The following is a 12519-nucleotide window of genomic DNA, read 5'->3' as shown; positions in this document are numbered from 1 at the left end:
TCCGTTAATTTCATGGCATTGATGAAATATTTTCTCCGTTCTTGGTATTATTCTGGAAAATTAGTCTATTTATCTACTTATTACACCATTTTTAATTTTATCTTTTGGGACAAGGATATTCGATGATCATATTTTAGCCCGGACCTATTAAAGTTCGGTTTCGCACAGCTGTAGAATGTCTTTAAACCACTTAAAATCGCTTCTTTAATTAGCCTTTACCAAACTGCATAAAACTGGCTAGATGATTAGTGAAGCTAAACCAATACAATTTGATGATTTGTTAATGATTAGAGAATTGAGCTTAATTACCAGCCGCAGCATGCAGTAACATGTTGCAAATCCTACGTGCCCCATTTCTAAAAGAAAATGGAAAGTTGAAAGACCCACTCAACAAAAGCACTTCAATATATTTAGGGCCCACATATAGATGACGTGGATTGTGGAACTTAGTACCCTTATCCCTGATTTAAAAGAGGAGTGCTACAAAATATTTGTATATAATGATATAGCATTTGATGTGGGGTGTTTTAATTGATTTTATTGATATAAATATAGAGGACTCATAAAATTTTGTATAAAATTATGTACACCACGTATTTTCCTATTTAAAATAGGAGTAGCGCCAGAAGCCCCAAAAAAAGTACAAAAATTTGTTACAAATATCGTGAGATACATAATACAGTGTGAATGCGGGGATGTTCATTTTCATGGAGTAAATAAAAATATGACACTGTGATATTTGACGGGATATTTGGTGACATTTTATAACTATTTTGGTAACCAATTTTGTACCCTAATATTTTTCTTAAAATAATGCACATAGATTTATACTAATTACATGCAATTGCTCTAAATTCAGTACATGTTAGCATCTTAGTGGCTAATCCTTGAATTAACTTTGGTAATTAATGTTTTACCTAATGGAAAATAGCCAAGTGTCCCCGAAAATTGCCAAATAAAAAAAATGAAGCTGATTTATGCGTGTGGGTTTCGTGTGTCTTGCAATGTGCTTGTGTGTGCTACAATGATATTGCATCCTTTTTATAACTTTAAATTTTTAAAAATGTTTTCTTTAAATGAAAATGGAGAAGCGACTTTGGGACAGAGGTGTAGGGAGAGTATATAAAGGGATCAAATGTAGTAAGAAATGTTAGGACTCGAAGAATAACTTGAGTTTCAAGTACTCTAGGTACGTTTCTATTCTCGATTCGGTTCAATTTTTGTTTATTTACTTGATTGATGTCATGCATCCTTCATATTTGGTTCATCATTTTCAGTTTCTTTCGTAGTTCATATTATAGATACGTATATATGGAGAGAAGGTGCATGTGTTTATTTGTGTGAATCTACAAAGTGTATTCATAAGATCTGCCCCTCCGAACCGGACGTGTAGGTTAGATCCTTCTAACCCCCGTGTAGCTCCGTTGTTGAGTTAGTGTGTATCTTGCATGCAATGCATAGATGAAAAACAAGTTTTTGGCCAAACATTGCATTGTTTTTACAGAGTTAGCACATCATCATCTTAGCAGTTGTTGCATTTAGGTACAGAGCTAGTTTATTAGTAAGTGTTTTAACGATTTATGTTAGTCGTTCGTTTTGAGGTCGACTCCTCTACAAAGAAAATATATGTGGAAGTCTAGTAAGTTTCCTATATTGTAGCGAATATCTCTTTACATAAAGTAGTAGCAAATATATGAGTAATGCTGCGTAACACAAAACTCGTACCAAAATAGTGGCATGACACGTGTTTAAATATAATTCGTGGGTACATATGAATGCGCGCGGGGTCCCATATTATTAGTAGGAAAGTTACAATTTATAAAATATTTAGGAACAATTTTTGTAACAATATTTGGGGACTCTAACATTTTCCGAAACATATATAGTAACATGTATTAGAAGGTTATGGTCTCAAACCCTTTCTTTTTGTCATTTTCTTTTAGAAGCAGTGCCCATATTATACATGGCTATAAACAATGTATATAATTTTGAAAGGTACTAACATTACCTTTGGGATTAACATAACTATATCAACATTAACACTAAAAATATCATTAGGTTCTAGAGAGTCGGTACAGGTGCTATTACATAAACTCATCACATTCACCTGCAAGAATATTGCTCTTACAACCACTTGGTTAATAAAAAATTTATGCATTGTATGTTGTTTGTTTTTTGCTAAATGCATTATTAAGTGTATCTTAAGGACTGAGTGATAAGGCCATTTTTGAATCTTTATGAGTCGTAGGTTTCGACGGTGTCCTCTTCTCTGTACTTTCATGCATTTTTATAGAGGCAATTGCAAATCTTAGAAACCAAGAAATGTTTATCACAAAGGACAGAAGTTTTTATTTTTTTTATATATAAACAACTACAAGTAATTTGATTTTGAACTTCTTTACACCTCTTATGGTCTGCTGCTGTTATCAGGTTGAACTGAGGGAGGTCTTGTCAGTTAGCTTCCTACATTAATTTTCAATGCTATTACTCTCACTTTTTTCTCTCATGTGAAGTTTGGCGAGGGTCAATTTAGTTTTAAATTGAATAACATAGTTTGTTTTATGTTGGAACTAATTTAAAGACGTCGTTTGATGTTCAGAATATTTAAAACAAACTGTCAGTAGTTTATTTTGTAAGGACTAATTTATGATTGTCTGTTTTATGTGCACTCGCATAAAACATGCACGACTCAAAATATATAATTTCATAACTTCTAACAGTGTTCATGAGACCTTTTCTTGACGTTTGTTGACTGTGCGTCTGATACATTAAAACAACTGAGGAAGGTGTTATCATCATAACTTGTATATATAAATAAGTTAGTTTTCCTTTGAAGTTTATATTAAAATCACTCACCAAAACGTTACTCATCTACAGAAGCTCACATTAAGGTAGTCACTACTTCACGTATTGCCTCTTATCTTTTCTTTGCAAATGGACTTCGAGATTGCATGCCTTGATATTTATAAATGTATGTGTCTTTATATTTTTATATATGCATTTTTACGGATGATTCGGAAAGATATAAAAGTGATTTTGGTTGCATCACTTTTTAGGCCTTGATAAACAAGCATTTGAACCAGCTGGATCAGTACAATTATGGCTGAAGATGATGTCGTGCATTCAGCAGCAGTAAAAGGGAAGATGCCTATTATGGTTTTCTTTAGAGATGCCAGGTACATTTATAATGTAATGTTATTAGTGTGTTCAAAATTTATGATATTAAAGGGAAATAAGTCTTGTTCTGGTAATATAAGTTAATGGATAATTATAATTTTATCTTCTATAAAGGCTGTTATTCAAGATGGATGCACTTGGATCAGAGATACTACGCATTGCATTCCCAGCAGCCTTGGCGTTAGCGGCTGATCCTATCGCTTCTATAATCGACACTGCGTTTATCGGCCACTTAGGTACTTGATTATGATTTCTTCCCTTGCACACGCTTCAGCCATCTTAACTTTCAATGCTCCTGTTTCCATGCAAGTAATAGGGATGGATGCTTCATTTTAGGGATAAAACCTACATAATCATTTCTTATGAAATATCAAACACCTTTTGTATAGGCGCGGTGGAGCTGGCTGCTGTGGGGGTTTCTATTGCCATTTTCAATCAAGCATCCAAAGTTACCATATTTCCTCTTGTCAGTATAACAACTTCTTTTGTTGCTGAGGAAGATACTATTGGAAGATTAGAAAAGGAGATGAAAATAAATGAAATGGTAAAAGTAAGGGCAGAAGATGTAGTCCTTGACAGCTTAGAAAAGGGTGGTTCAGCTACAAACATGGAAGCTCAAGAATTAGTTAAGGCAGAAAATACAACTCAGTCTGTATTAGCAACATCAGCTAGTGAGACTGGTGCATCTAAGCCTCAAAATGTGGCCTGTTCTGATTCAGATAAAACTCAAACTAAAGCTAAGAAGCATCAAAGTACCAATTCACAAACTAATGTAGCAAGAGTAAAACGACATATTCCCTCGGCATCCACAGCGTTGGTTATGGGAGCTGTACTAGGCATCCTTCAAACTATATTTCTCATTTCTTTAGCTAGACCATTACTTGGAATTATGGGAGTCAGATCTGTAAGTACATCTCCTCTTTTCATGCACTTGAGTTAATTGTTTTCTAATCACTCCAAAAATCAAACTTGATTATACATCTGATATTTCTTTTATACAGGATTCCCCTATGCTAGAGCCTGCAAAAAGGTATTTGAAACTAAGATCACTGGGTGCTCCAGCGGTTCTTCTCTCTTTAGCCATGCAAGGAGTTTTTCGAGGATTTAAGGATACTACAACTCCCCTATATGCCACAGGTATTATTACACTACTTATACTTGAGCAAGGATAACATCTATGCACAGAACCTACTAAGCCCACACTCAACGTTTGAAACAGTTGCTGGAGATCTAGCAAATGTTGTTTTGGACCCCATTCTTATATTTGTTTGCCATATGGGAGTTAGTGGTGCAGCAATTGTTCATGTGCTTTCTCAGTAAGTTCAGTAAAAGGCAACTGAATTGAAAATATTGTTCTGCTATTCGCTTCTCTAAATTAGTTATCTTTTACCGAACTCCTGATGCTGTAAAACAGCTGCCTTACATGTAACAATTCATTTTAGGTATCTAATCTTGGTGATCCTCTTCTGGAAATTGATGAAACAAGTTTACCTCATACCTCCAAGCCTCAAAAGTTTGCAATTCAGTCGATTTCTAAAAAATGGTAGTCTATTGCCTAACTGTCTGTCATTGTGTTTCACTGATATAACAGTAACATTAGATTGAAGTTTCCATTTTTTCATGTAAGTTAATGTTCTTACTTGTAAATCGCAGGATTTTATTTGCTGGGAAGGGTGATTGCAGCAACATCTTGTGTCACTTTGGCCGCGTCGTTGGCTGCAAGGTTGGGTACAACTCCTATGGCAGCTTTTCAGATTTGCTTACAAGTTTGGATGGCATCCTCCCTTCTTGCTGATGGTTTGGCTGTTGCAGGACAGGTAATCACCATCTTTCCCAAGTTTTTAAAAATTCATAATCTCGGGTAAAAGCTCTAAACTATATAATAGAAAGTAATAGGAACTCACATTAAGTAATTTATTGCTACAGGCTATCATTGCTTGTGCTTTTGCTGAGAAGGATTATCAAAAGGCAACTGCTGCTGCATCTCGAGTACTACAGGTTTGCTACTACGAGAAAAAGAGGATTATTATTATTCTGGCTAATTGATGAAAACCTTAATTGTCTTAAAACTTTTATATGGCAGATGGCATTTGTACTTGGCTTGGGACTGTCTCTTGTCGTAGGACTTGGGTTGCAGTTTGGATCTGTGGTCTTCACCAAAGATAAACACGTTCTCCACCTTATAACCCTAGGTGTCCCGGTAATACATTCTTGTAGAAAACTTAAATTCCTTAAAATACTGATCATAATATACCCAACTGAAATGTCAATGCTTAAATCCTTCCCTTCAAAATCAGTTTGTTGCAGCAACACAGCCAATAAATTCATTAGCATTTGTTTTCGATGGTGTCAACTATGGCGTATCTGATTTTGCTTATTCTGCATACTCCATGGTAACTTATCAGACCCCTGCTCTGCTATTTGTAAATACAATCTATACATGCCTAATGTATGATTTACCAACCACATTTTGTTCTGTGTTTCTTCAGGTTCTAGTAGCTCTATTAAGCATTACGTCGTTGTTTCTTTTGTCTGAGAGTAATGGTTTTGTTGGGATATGGCTTGCTTTAACCATTTACATGAGTCTCAGGGCATTAGCTGGTGTCTGGAGGTATATATTTTTTTCCTGAATAAATTTGTTAACTATATATATTTCTACAAACATAACAATGACTAACTGACAAATATTATGTGCAGAATGGGGACTGGAACTGGACCTTGGCGCTTTCTCAGGGGATTGTAGATACTATAAGATTGTTAAATTTTCCTTTCAGCTCTTAGAAAATTTTCTTTGTTTCTCATGCTATCGATTTAGTTTTGGAGGTCTGTAACTTTGTTCATTTTCCATCGTTTGTACGTGTAATTATAGTACTAATAATATATCAATAATACGCTTCCATACCTCTGCTGATATATCTAATACATAAGTAGGCTCTTCGGATTAAGAATCAAATTTGTTAAACTGCGTCAATAACTTCCGAGTATAAAACACAAGATATGTTCACATTAGCTGATGCAACTCCATTTATTTCTGTTAAACAAAATAACATCATCTTCAGACGTTGCTCTATTACCTTAAGGTTTTAGATGAATTGGTTACTTAACATGGTACCAGAGCTCGGTTTAGGGTGAGAATCGGGTTCGAATCCTCCCACCGCCATTTATTTAATTTAAATATTTATTGTTAGTATTGATATTGATGATTTCATATGGAGCGGCCCAGACTTTCCGAAGAAAAGTCAACTACGCTATCTATAACCAATCTAAAATATAGATTGGAGATAGAATAGTAGTCATACAAATAAGGCAGGCCTATTACAAACTAAATTAGAAAATCATGAGCCATAAATGCGAGCATTGACATCCTTGAGAATTCCTTGGAGCGGCTTTGCAGGACCAAAGACGACATTACTGTGTGCACGAGCATTACGCTCTCTCTAGACATATCCTGAGCATAACAAAGATAAATAACACTCTTAGCTTTATCATGAAGATCTAGAAGGGCTTGCAGAAACCCAACCCAGGTGTCACCACTGATTAAGACACCAAGGTAAGATAAAAGGCGTCCCACGATCCATCTACTGTAAGAACATTGCGGAAATAGGTGATTATCCGTTTCACGAGCCCAAATGCAAAGAAAGCATTGTTGAGATGTAGAGATGCCAAATCTATAAAGCATAGCTAAGGTGTTCAGCCTACCAAGACAAACAAGCCACTGATGGTGAGCGAATCTGTTGATGCAAAGCTTGTGCCAAACCGCTCGATGCCAGGAAACAATGGTGCCTCTATTACGAATTGAATTCTAAATATCCCTAGTTTTGACCTTGGAGGCTACAAGACCGTCCCAGAGAAGAGTATCCTGAGCTGTAGAAGAGAGGGCTAGATAGTCAAACGAGTGCAACCAATGCTGAAGGAGAGGGTCAAGATGATGGTGTCTCGAATTAGGTCTAAGTAAACACCAGTTCCCAGTGGAGATAATAGAACTGACTTCATTGTTGTGATGCAAACCACGTTTAGTAATTGTTATGCCCAAAAATTGGTATAAACAATATTCAGAATGAGATTGATAAAATAGGCAAAATCGAAGGAGAAACGCCTGAAATCTAGGAAAAGATAAGATTAACTTTCCATAAAAAAGAAGGCGCGCCCTAGGACGCACCCCATTGATTGAATAGCTGATTAATGGTTGTGGTTATTATCCCCAAAGGCGCGCCCTCAAGCATAATAAGGAGGTGCGTCCAATGATTGAAAAAGGGGAGAGGAATTCCTTGATTGGGATCTGTCCTACAGAGAGCTTTAGGGCGCACCTTAAGTAAGAAAGGCTCCTTGGACGGATTGCTTTGACAGACTCACATCTTGGCTTGGACAAAGTTAGATAAAGCCTTAACGATGAATAATTTAGGGCGCGCCCTATGATGTAGAATGATATAGGAAGAGATCAAAGGCTGATGACACAGGGCGGCGCCAACATACAAGAATGTAAGGGCGCGCCCTTAACTTCTACTTGACATATAAATGCAACTTTGATATGCTACTTGGATGGACTCTCTGGAAGATTCAAGGAAGATGGAGAATGTTATTACTAACCTATTTAATGTAGGTACTTTATTGAAGAACTCCTTCCTGTAGCATATCTACATGAAAGGCGGTGTCCGTGGTCAGAGACCTCTAGGGGTATGCCTGGACTGAAGGCCTCCTCCTGTAGTCAATGGGTGTCCTCATTGGGGATGTGGGGTGAAATCTGGTATGTGCTTTGGCAGCTCTGTCACTGTAGTCAACAGGCATCCTCGTTGGGAGACTTTGGAGTAACCTGCACTTTGCACCCAAAAGCTTGAGATCACTTGTCCTGCAATCTGGTAGGGGCTCCTTATCGGGGGACAAGGATGCGTCCAATATTTGGGGTGAACCACGGCTATACCTGCGTCCGCGGACTAGAGAAACAGCCGATAGCGGAGGGTTATCCTTGGCCAGGGAGATGCCTTATCCGTAAAGTCTTGAAGCCGCATACGAGCCTTGGGCCTTTGTGGTTGGGCCTCATCGGCGGACATTCCTAAAGCTAGTAGAAGACGGTTTCCAGTGGGTTTCCTACTGGGCCTCGGGATAAGAAATCTAAGCTCATTAGGTTTCTTGTTCCCCAAGAACTACATGGGCTTGATCCCCTATAAATAGGGGTACGTAGGCACATTGTGAAGGGTCAGAAGCGAGAGCGCAAAGGAGCCACCACTAACCCTAAGCAATCTCAGCCCCCAATAATCATCACCACCAAACACTGTTCATCTTTTCCGACGAATATTGTTCATCGGATTCATCGGTTACTGTTCACGTTTCCGACGAAGAACTGCCATCACAGATCTTGTTTCCGGCTACTAACCTCAAGTTTTGTTGTTCCCAAATTCCTCCGTCAACAAATTGGCGCTAGAAGGAGGGGCTAATCAAGATCTACATCTGGGAGGAAGGATGTCTCAATATCATGATGGAAGTTTTTATGATGGAAGTTCTGAAGAAGTTTCTGATCATGGCTATGAATATGAACCCTACGTTCCGCCAATGACTGATCGTCCCACGCCGGACGTCGGAGGACAGCCACCTGTGCTCATCAGCAACGCCGACTTGTTGGAACAACTGTATCGCATAGGAAATGCTTTGAATGGTTTTGATTCAAGGTTGAGCACTGTGGAACGGCGCAAGGCCAGGAGGGGTCTTCGCCACAACCGAGCGAACCATGCACCTGGAAAAGCACCCATGACTGATAGGGATGTCTCAGCCGGCCATGGCCGCACTGAAGGAGGGCGTGTACCGATAACCCCGCGATGCCTGGACTATTCTAATGACACGTCACCAATCATGGAGCTAGTGGAAGAAGATGCTGATGGATGGGAAATTCTGCGGACAGACACCCGGGGAGCCACCCATCCGCACCGGTCTGGACGTAGTCTCGAGGAACGCCGACAGGCAGAGTCGATGCCGGAGAATCAGCAACGGGGCTTCGCAGCTTTGAAAGATCGCTTGGGGATTCGCTTGGGCGATGATGATTTGAGAATGTTGTTACTTGAATGGCAGAAAGAAGCTGATCGTGGAGATGTGACGCCCCATGATACAACGCGTATGCCCCTGAATTCCCAGGAAAATCGGGAGCGGCACCGCGATCCAACGCGTGTGCCCCTGAATTCCCAGGAAAATCAGGAGCTACATGGCGATCCAACGCGTGTGCCCCTGAATTCCCAGGAAAGTCGGGAGCGGCACCGCGATCATAAGAGAGCTCCTCCTCGCAGATCGCTGGATCGATATGGGCGTGGTATGGAAACGATCGTTGAAGAAGGCCTCAATGGAGAGGAAGAGGTGGAGGCCGAGGTAGATATTTAGAGGGATACCGTCGCGACAATTACCGCGGTCACCTCGATTCCCCCAGGAATAACCAAACAGATGGCTATGATTATGCGGAACATGATGATCACAGAAATGTAGGAAACTATGATAGCGGTACGGTTCGGGCCGCGGCCAAGGTGGAGAAGAGAATCAAGGGAGAAATCAAGGACGAAATCCTGAAGTAATTGTGATACCCGAAGACGCCCAGAATACGAGCCAGCAGCAAGCCCTTCCCGGAGGAAATCAAGTGGAGTTACCTCCATTACAGCCCCAAGGTCCGCAACCTCAAATACAGACCATTCCAGGCGTGGGAACTTTCAATGTGGGAGACTTAAAAAGGCTACTTAACCACCTGGAAGGCAGGGTGACGGCCACAGCCGAAATCCCTTCCCCATTTTCGGTGGCAGTAAGAGAGGCACAGTTGTCGGCCGTGTATCGCAACACTACTAGCGATCTCCGTTTCCACGGAAACTCAGATCCGGTGGAATTCCTGGGTCGTTTTAATATAGAGATGGATGTGTACCAAGTCCCGGACTTGGCTCGATGCCGTCTCTTGGCAGCAACCTTTAGAGAAAGTGCCCAGCAGTGGTTTCAAAAGCTCGGGCCAGGAGTGATCACCTCATGGGATCAGATGAAGACTCTGTTCTTAACCAAGTTCCAAGCCGCGGCGAGATACGCGCCCTCTGTCACAACTCTTGCCAATGTTAGGCAAAGGGAAAATGAAAGCTTGACATCGTACTTCAAAAGGTTCAACGCTGAATCTACTAGCGTAAGGGGAGCATCGAACGAAGCCCTGAAAAGCTTCTTGATCGCAGGATTAAGGGTTGGTTCGGATTTTTGGAAGCACTTGCAAGGGAAATATCCGGCCACTCTAGTAGATGTCTTCGCTTTGGCAGAATCTTTTAAAGCCATAGAACAATCTTTGGCAGAAGTACAAACGACTTCACAATCGAGTCAAAGAAACAAAGGGAGGAAGAGGGATAGGTCTCCAAGCCCAAGGTACCGAAGAGATAGTCGAAGCCCGGACCGGGTGAATACAGCAAGCACAAGGAGGGGATGGAGTCCTCCCTCAAACTATGACTACAGGACAAGCCGGTACACACCTTTGGTCACATCTATCGATCATATCTACGAAGTAAACAAAAATAAAGGGCTATTTAAAAAACCTGAAGCTTTATCATCATGGCAAAGCAAAGATAAGAAAAAATATTGCGAATACCATGAATCATCTGGACATAACACATATGAGTGCCGACATTTAAAAGATGAAATCGAAGCGCTTATCAAGGAAGGGTACCTCGGAGAATGGGTAGTCAAGGAAGTAAGGAAACACAAGGATGACAGAACGAGGGAAGAAGAAAGACGAGCCCCGCGCAGATCGAACAATGACACCCCGGAGGAAAGTAAATTTGTCAGGGATGGCAGTATCCGAACAATCTACGGGGGAGATCCCGGGATGGAATGCAGTAACCGAGCCTTGGTAAGATACGCCAGGGAAGCTTGATTCAGGCCTCTCACGGACATTCACAGGTTGGAAACTCGACCGCCCAAAGTGTTTAAGGGCGAGTCCATGGATATTACCTTCAGAGAAGCAAATGCCCGGTGGGTACACCATCCCCACAATGATGCACTAGTTATTTCCATCCAAATCGGAACCAAAAATGTTCACGGGGCCTTCGTGGATAATGGAAGCTCGACAAATATCCTGTACTACAACACCTTTAAGAAGATGGGACTGCCTAATCGGGATATGTCACGAGAAGATTCGTGGGTCTATGGCTTTTCCGGCGTAGGAGTTAGAGTCATGGGATCGATTCGGCTTCCATGTACTTTGGGGGAAAGCCCGTTGTCGGTGACAAAGATGCTGGAATTTAAGGTCCTGAATCAGGAATCATCCCACAACGTGTTGCTGGGACGATCTTTTCTGCGGGAGATGAGAGTTATCACTTCAATCCACCATTTAACTATCAAATTTTCAACGCCAAATGGGGTGGGGAGTATAAAGGGTTCTCAGTATGACTCTCGGGAGTGCTACAGGCAAGCTATGAAAGGTTTTAGAAAAGACTCCCATGCCGAAGATACTTCAGACGTAGACCAAGAGAAAAGCATTGAGCAACCAACCGAGGAAATCTGAGTCCACTATTATGTTGAGCAAGAAGATGAGCATCCCTCCGGGTCACCCCCAACAATGTTGTACTTAGAAGACGCAATCAGAATTGAGATGTTGGAAGAAGAGGAGGCGATGGATACCATAGTCCAAAAAGATTTCCATGGGGAACGGTTAGAAGGGAGATTCGATGCCTTGCAAAGCCTCGAACATGATAGTGCCATTCCCCCTAAAGGAACACCTTTATCCGCAAAACATACCAAGGAAGTTGATGCCCCTGCTATGCAAGACGCGCCTTCTAAAGAAGTCGACACTCTTCCTAAAGAGGATGCGCCCTCTCCGCAAGAAAATGAAATCCATGATTCACCTGACCTGGATCCCCGGATACCAATGCCGACGGAGAAGATGGGGCCAGCAGAAGATACAATTGAAATCCCTGTCGATGAAAAAAATCCGAGTAAAGTCTTGAGAATAGGATCCCAGTTGGCACCAAGGTTGAAGGAAGGTCTTTCAATATTTCTTTTGGCAAACCTTGATGTATTTGCATGGAGCCATTCCGATATGGTAGGAATTGATCCAGAGATAGTGTGCCACCGACTAAATATCGACCCCAAGCATAAAGGGGTTCGACAAAAATGAAGGGCCGTAAGCGGAGAGAGAGCTATAGCCCTGGAAGAGGAAGTAGAAAGGCTCATGGACGTTGGACTAATTCGGGAATCCTTCTACCCCGAATGGCTAGCAAACCTGGTGTTGGTATAAAAGCCCAACGGCAAATGGAGAACATGCGTGGATTTCACCGATCTGAATAAGGCATGCCCGAAAGATAGTTTTCCCCTACCAAGAATTGATCAGTTGGTCGACGCCACGGC

At 41.0% G+C, this 12519-nt stretch overlaps 2 protein-coding genes across 5 annotated transcripts; both read left to right on the top strand.

Moving 5' to 3' along the window:
• The first annotated feature begins 1081 nt into the window (after nucleotides 1-1081).
• LOC141670559 (protein DETOXIFICATION 43-like) lies at nucleotides 1082-6081 on the top strand. Of its 4 annotated transcripts, none has more exons than XM_074476465.1 (13): nucleotides 1082-1189; nucleotides 3057-3176; nucleotides 3292-3413; nucleotides 3567-4081; nucleotides 4179-4314; nucleotides 4397-4493; nucleotides 4620-4720; nucleotides 4831-4994; nucleotides 5104-5175; nucleotides 5261-5377; nucleotides 5475-5570; nucleotides 5667-5788; nucleotides 5875-6081. In XM_074476465.1, exons 2-13 carry the CDS (start codon nucleotides 3100-3102, stop codon nucleotides 5918-5920), a joined length of 1665 nt encoding a protein of 554 aa, XP_074332566.1. In that variant the 5' UTR covers nucleotides 1082-1189; nucleotides 3057-3099; the 3' UTR covers nucleotides 5921-6081. The 4 variants fall into 4 exon arrangements, with proteins under 4 accessions (XP_074332566.1, XP_074332569.1, XP_074332567.1 ...); XM_074476468.1 differs by lacking the exon at nucleotides 1082-1189 and adding an exon at nucleotides 1373-1393; XM_074476466.1 differs by lacking the exon at nucleotides 1082-1189 and adding an exon at nucleotides 2822-2891.
• A 5032-nt stretch (nucleotides 6082-11113) lies between these two features.
• LOC141674429 (uncharacterized) lies at nucleotides 11114-11677 on the top strand. The gene has a single exon (XM_074481135.1). It carries the CDS (start codon nucleotides 11114-11116, stop codon nucleotides 11675-11677), a length of 564 nt encoding a protein of 187 aa, XP_074337236.1.
• The last annotated feature ends 842 nt before the right edge of the window (nucleotides 11678-12519 follow it).

Source organism: Apium graveolens, chromosome 7, assembly GCF_009905375.1.
Source record: "Apium graveolens cultivar Ventura chromosome 7, ASM990537v1, whole genome shotgun sequence".
NCBI classification, from domain to species: domain Eukaryota; kingdom Viridiplantae; phylum Streptophyta; class Magnoliopsida; order Apiales; family Apiaceae; genus Apium; species Apium graveolens.
This window is presented reverse-complemented; position numbering and strand designations above follow the sequence as displayed.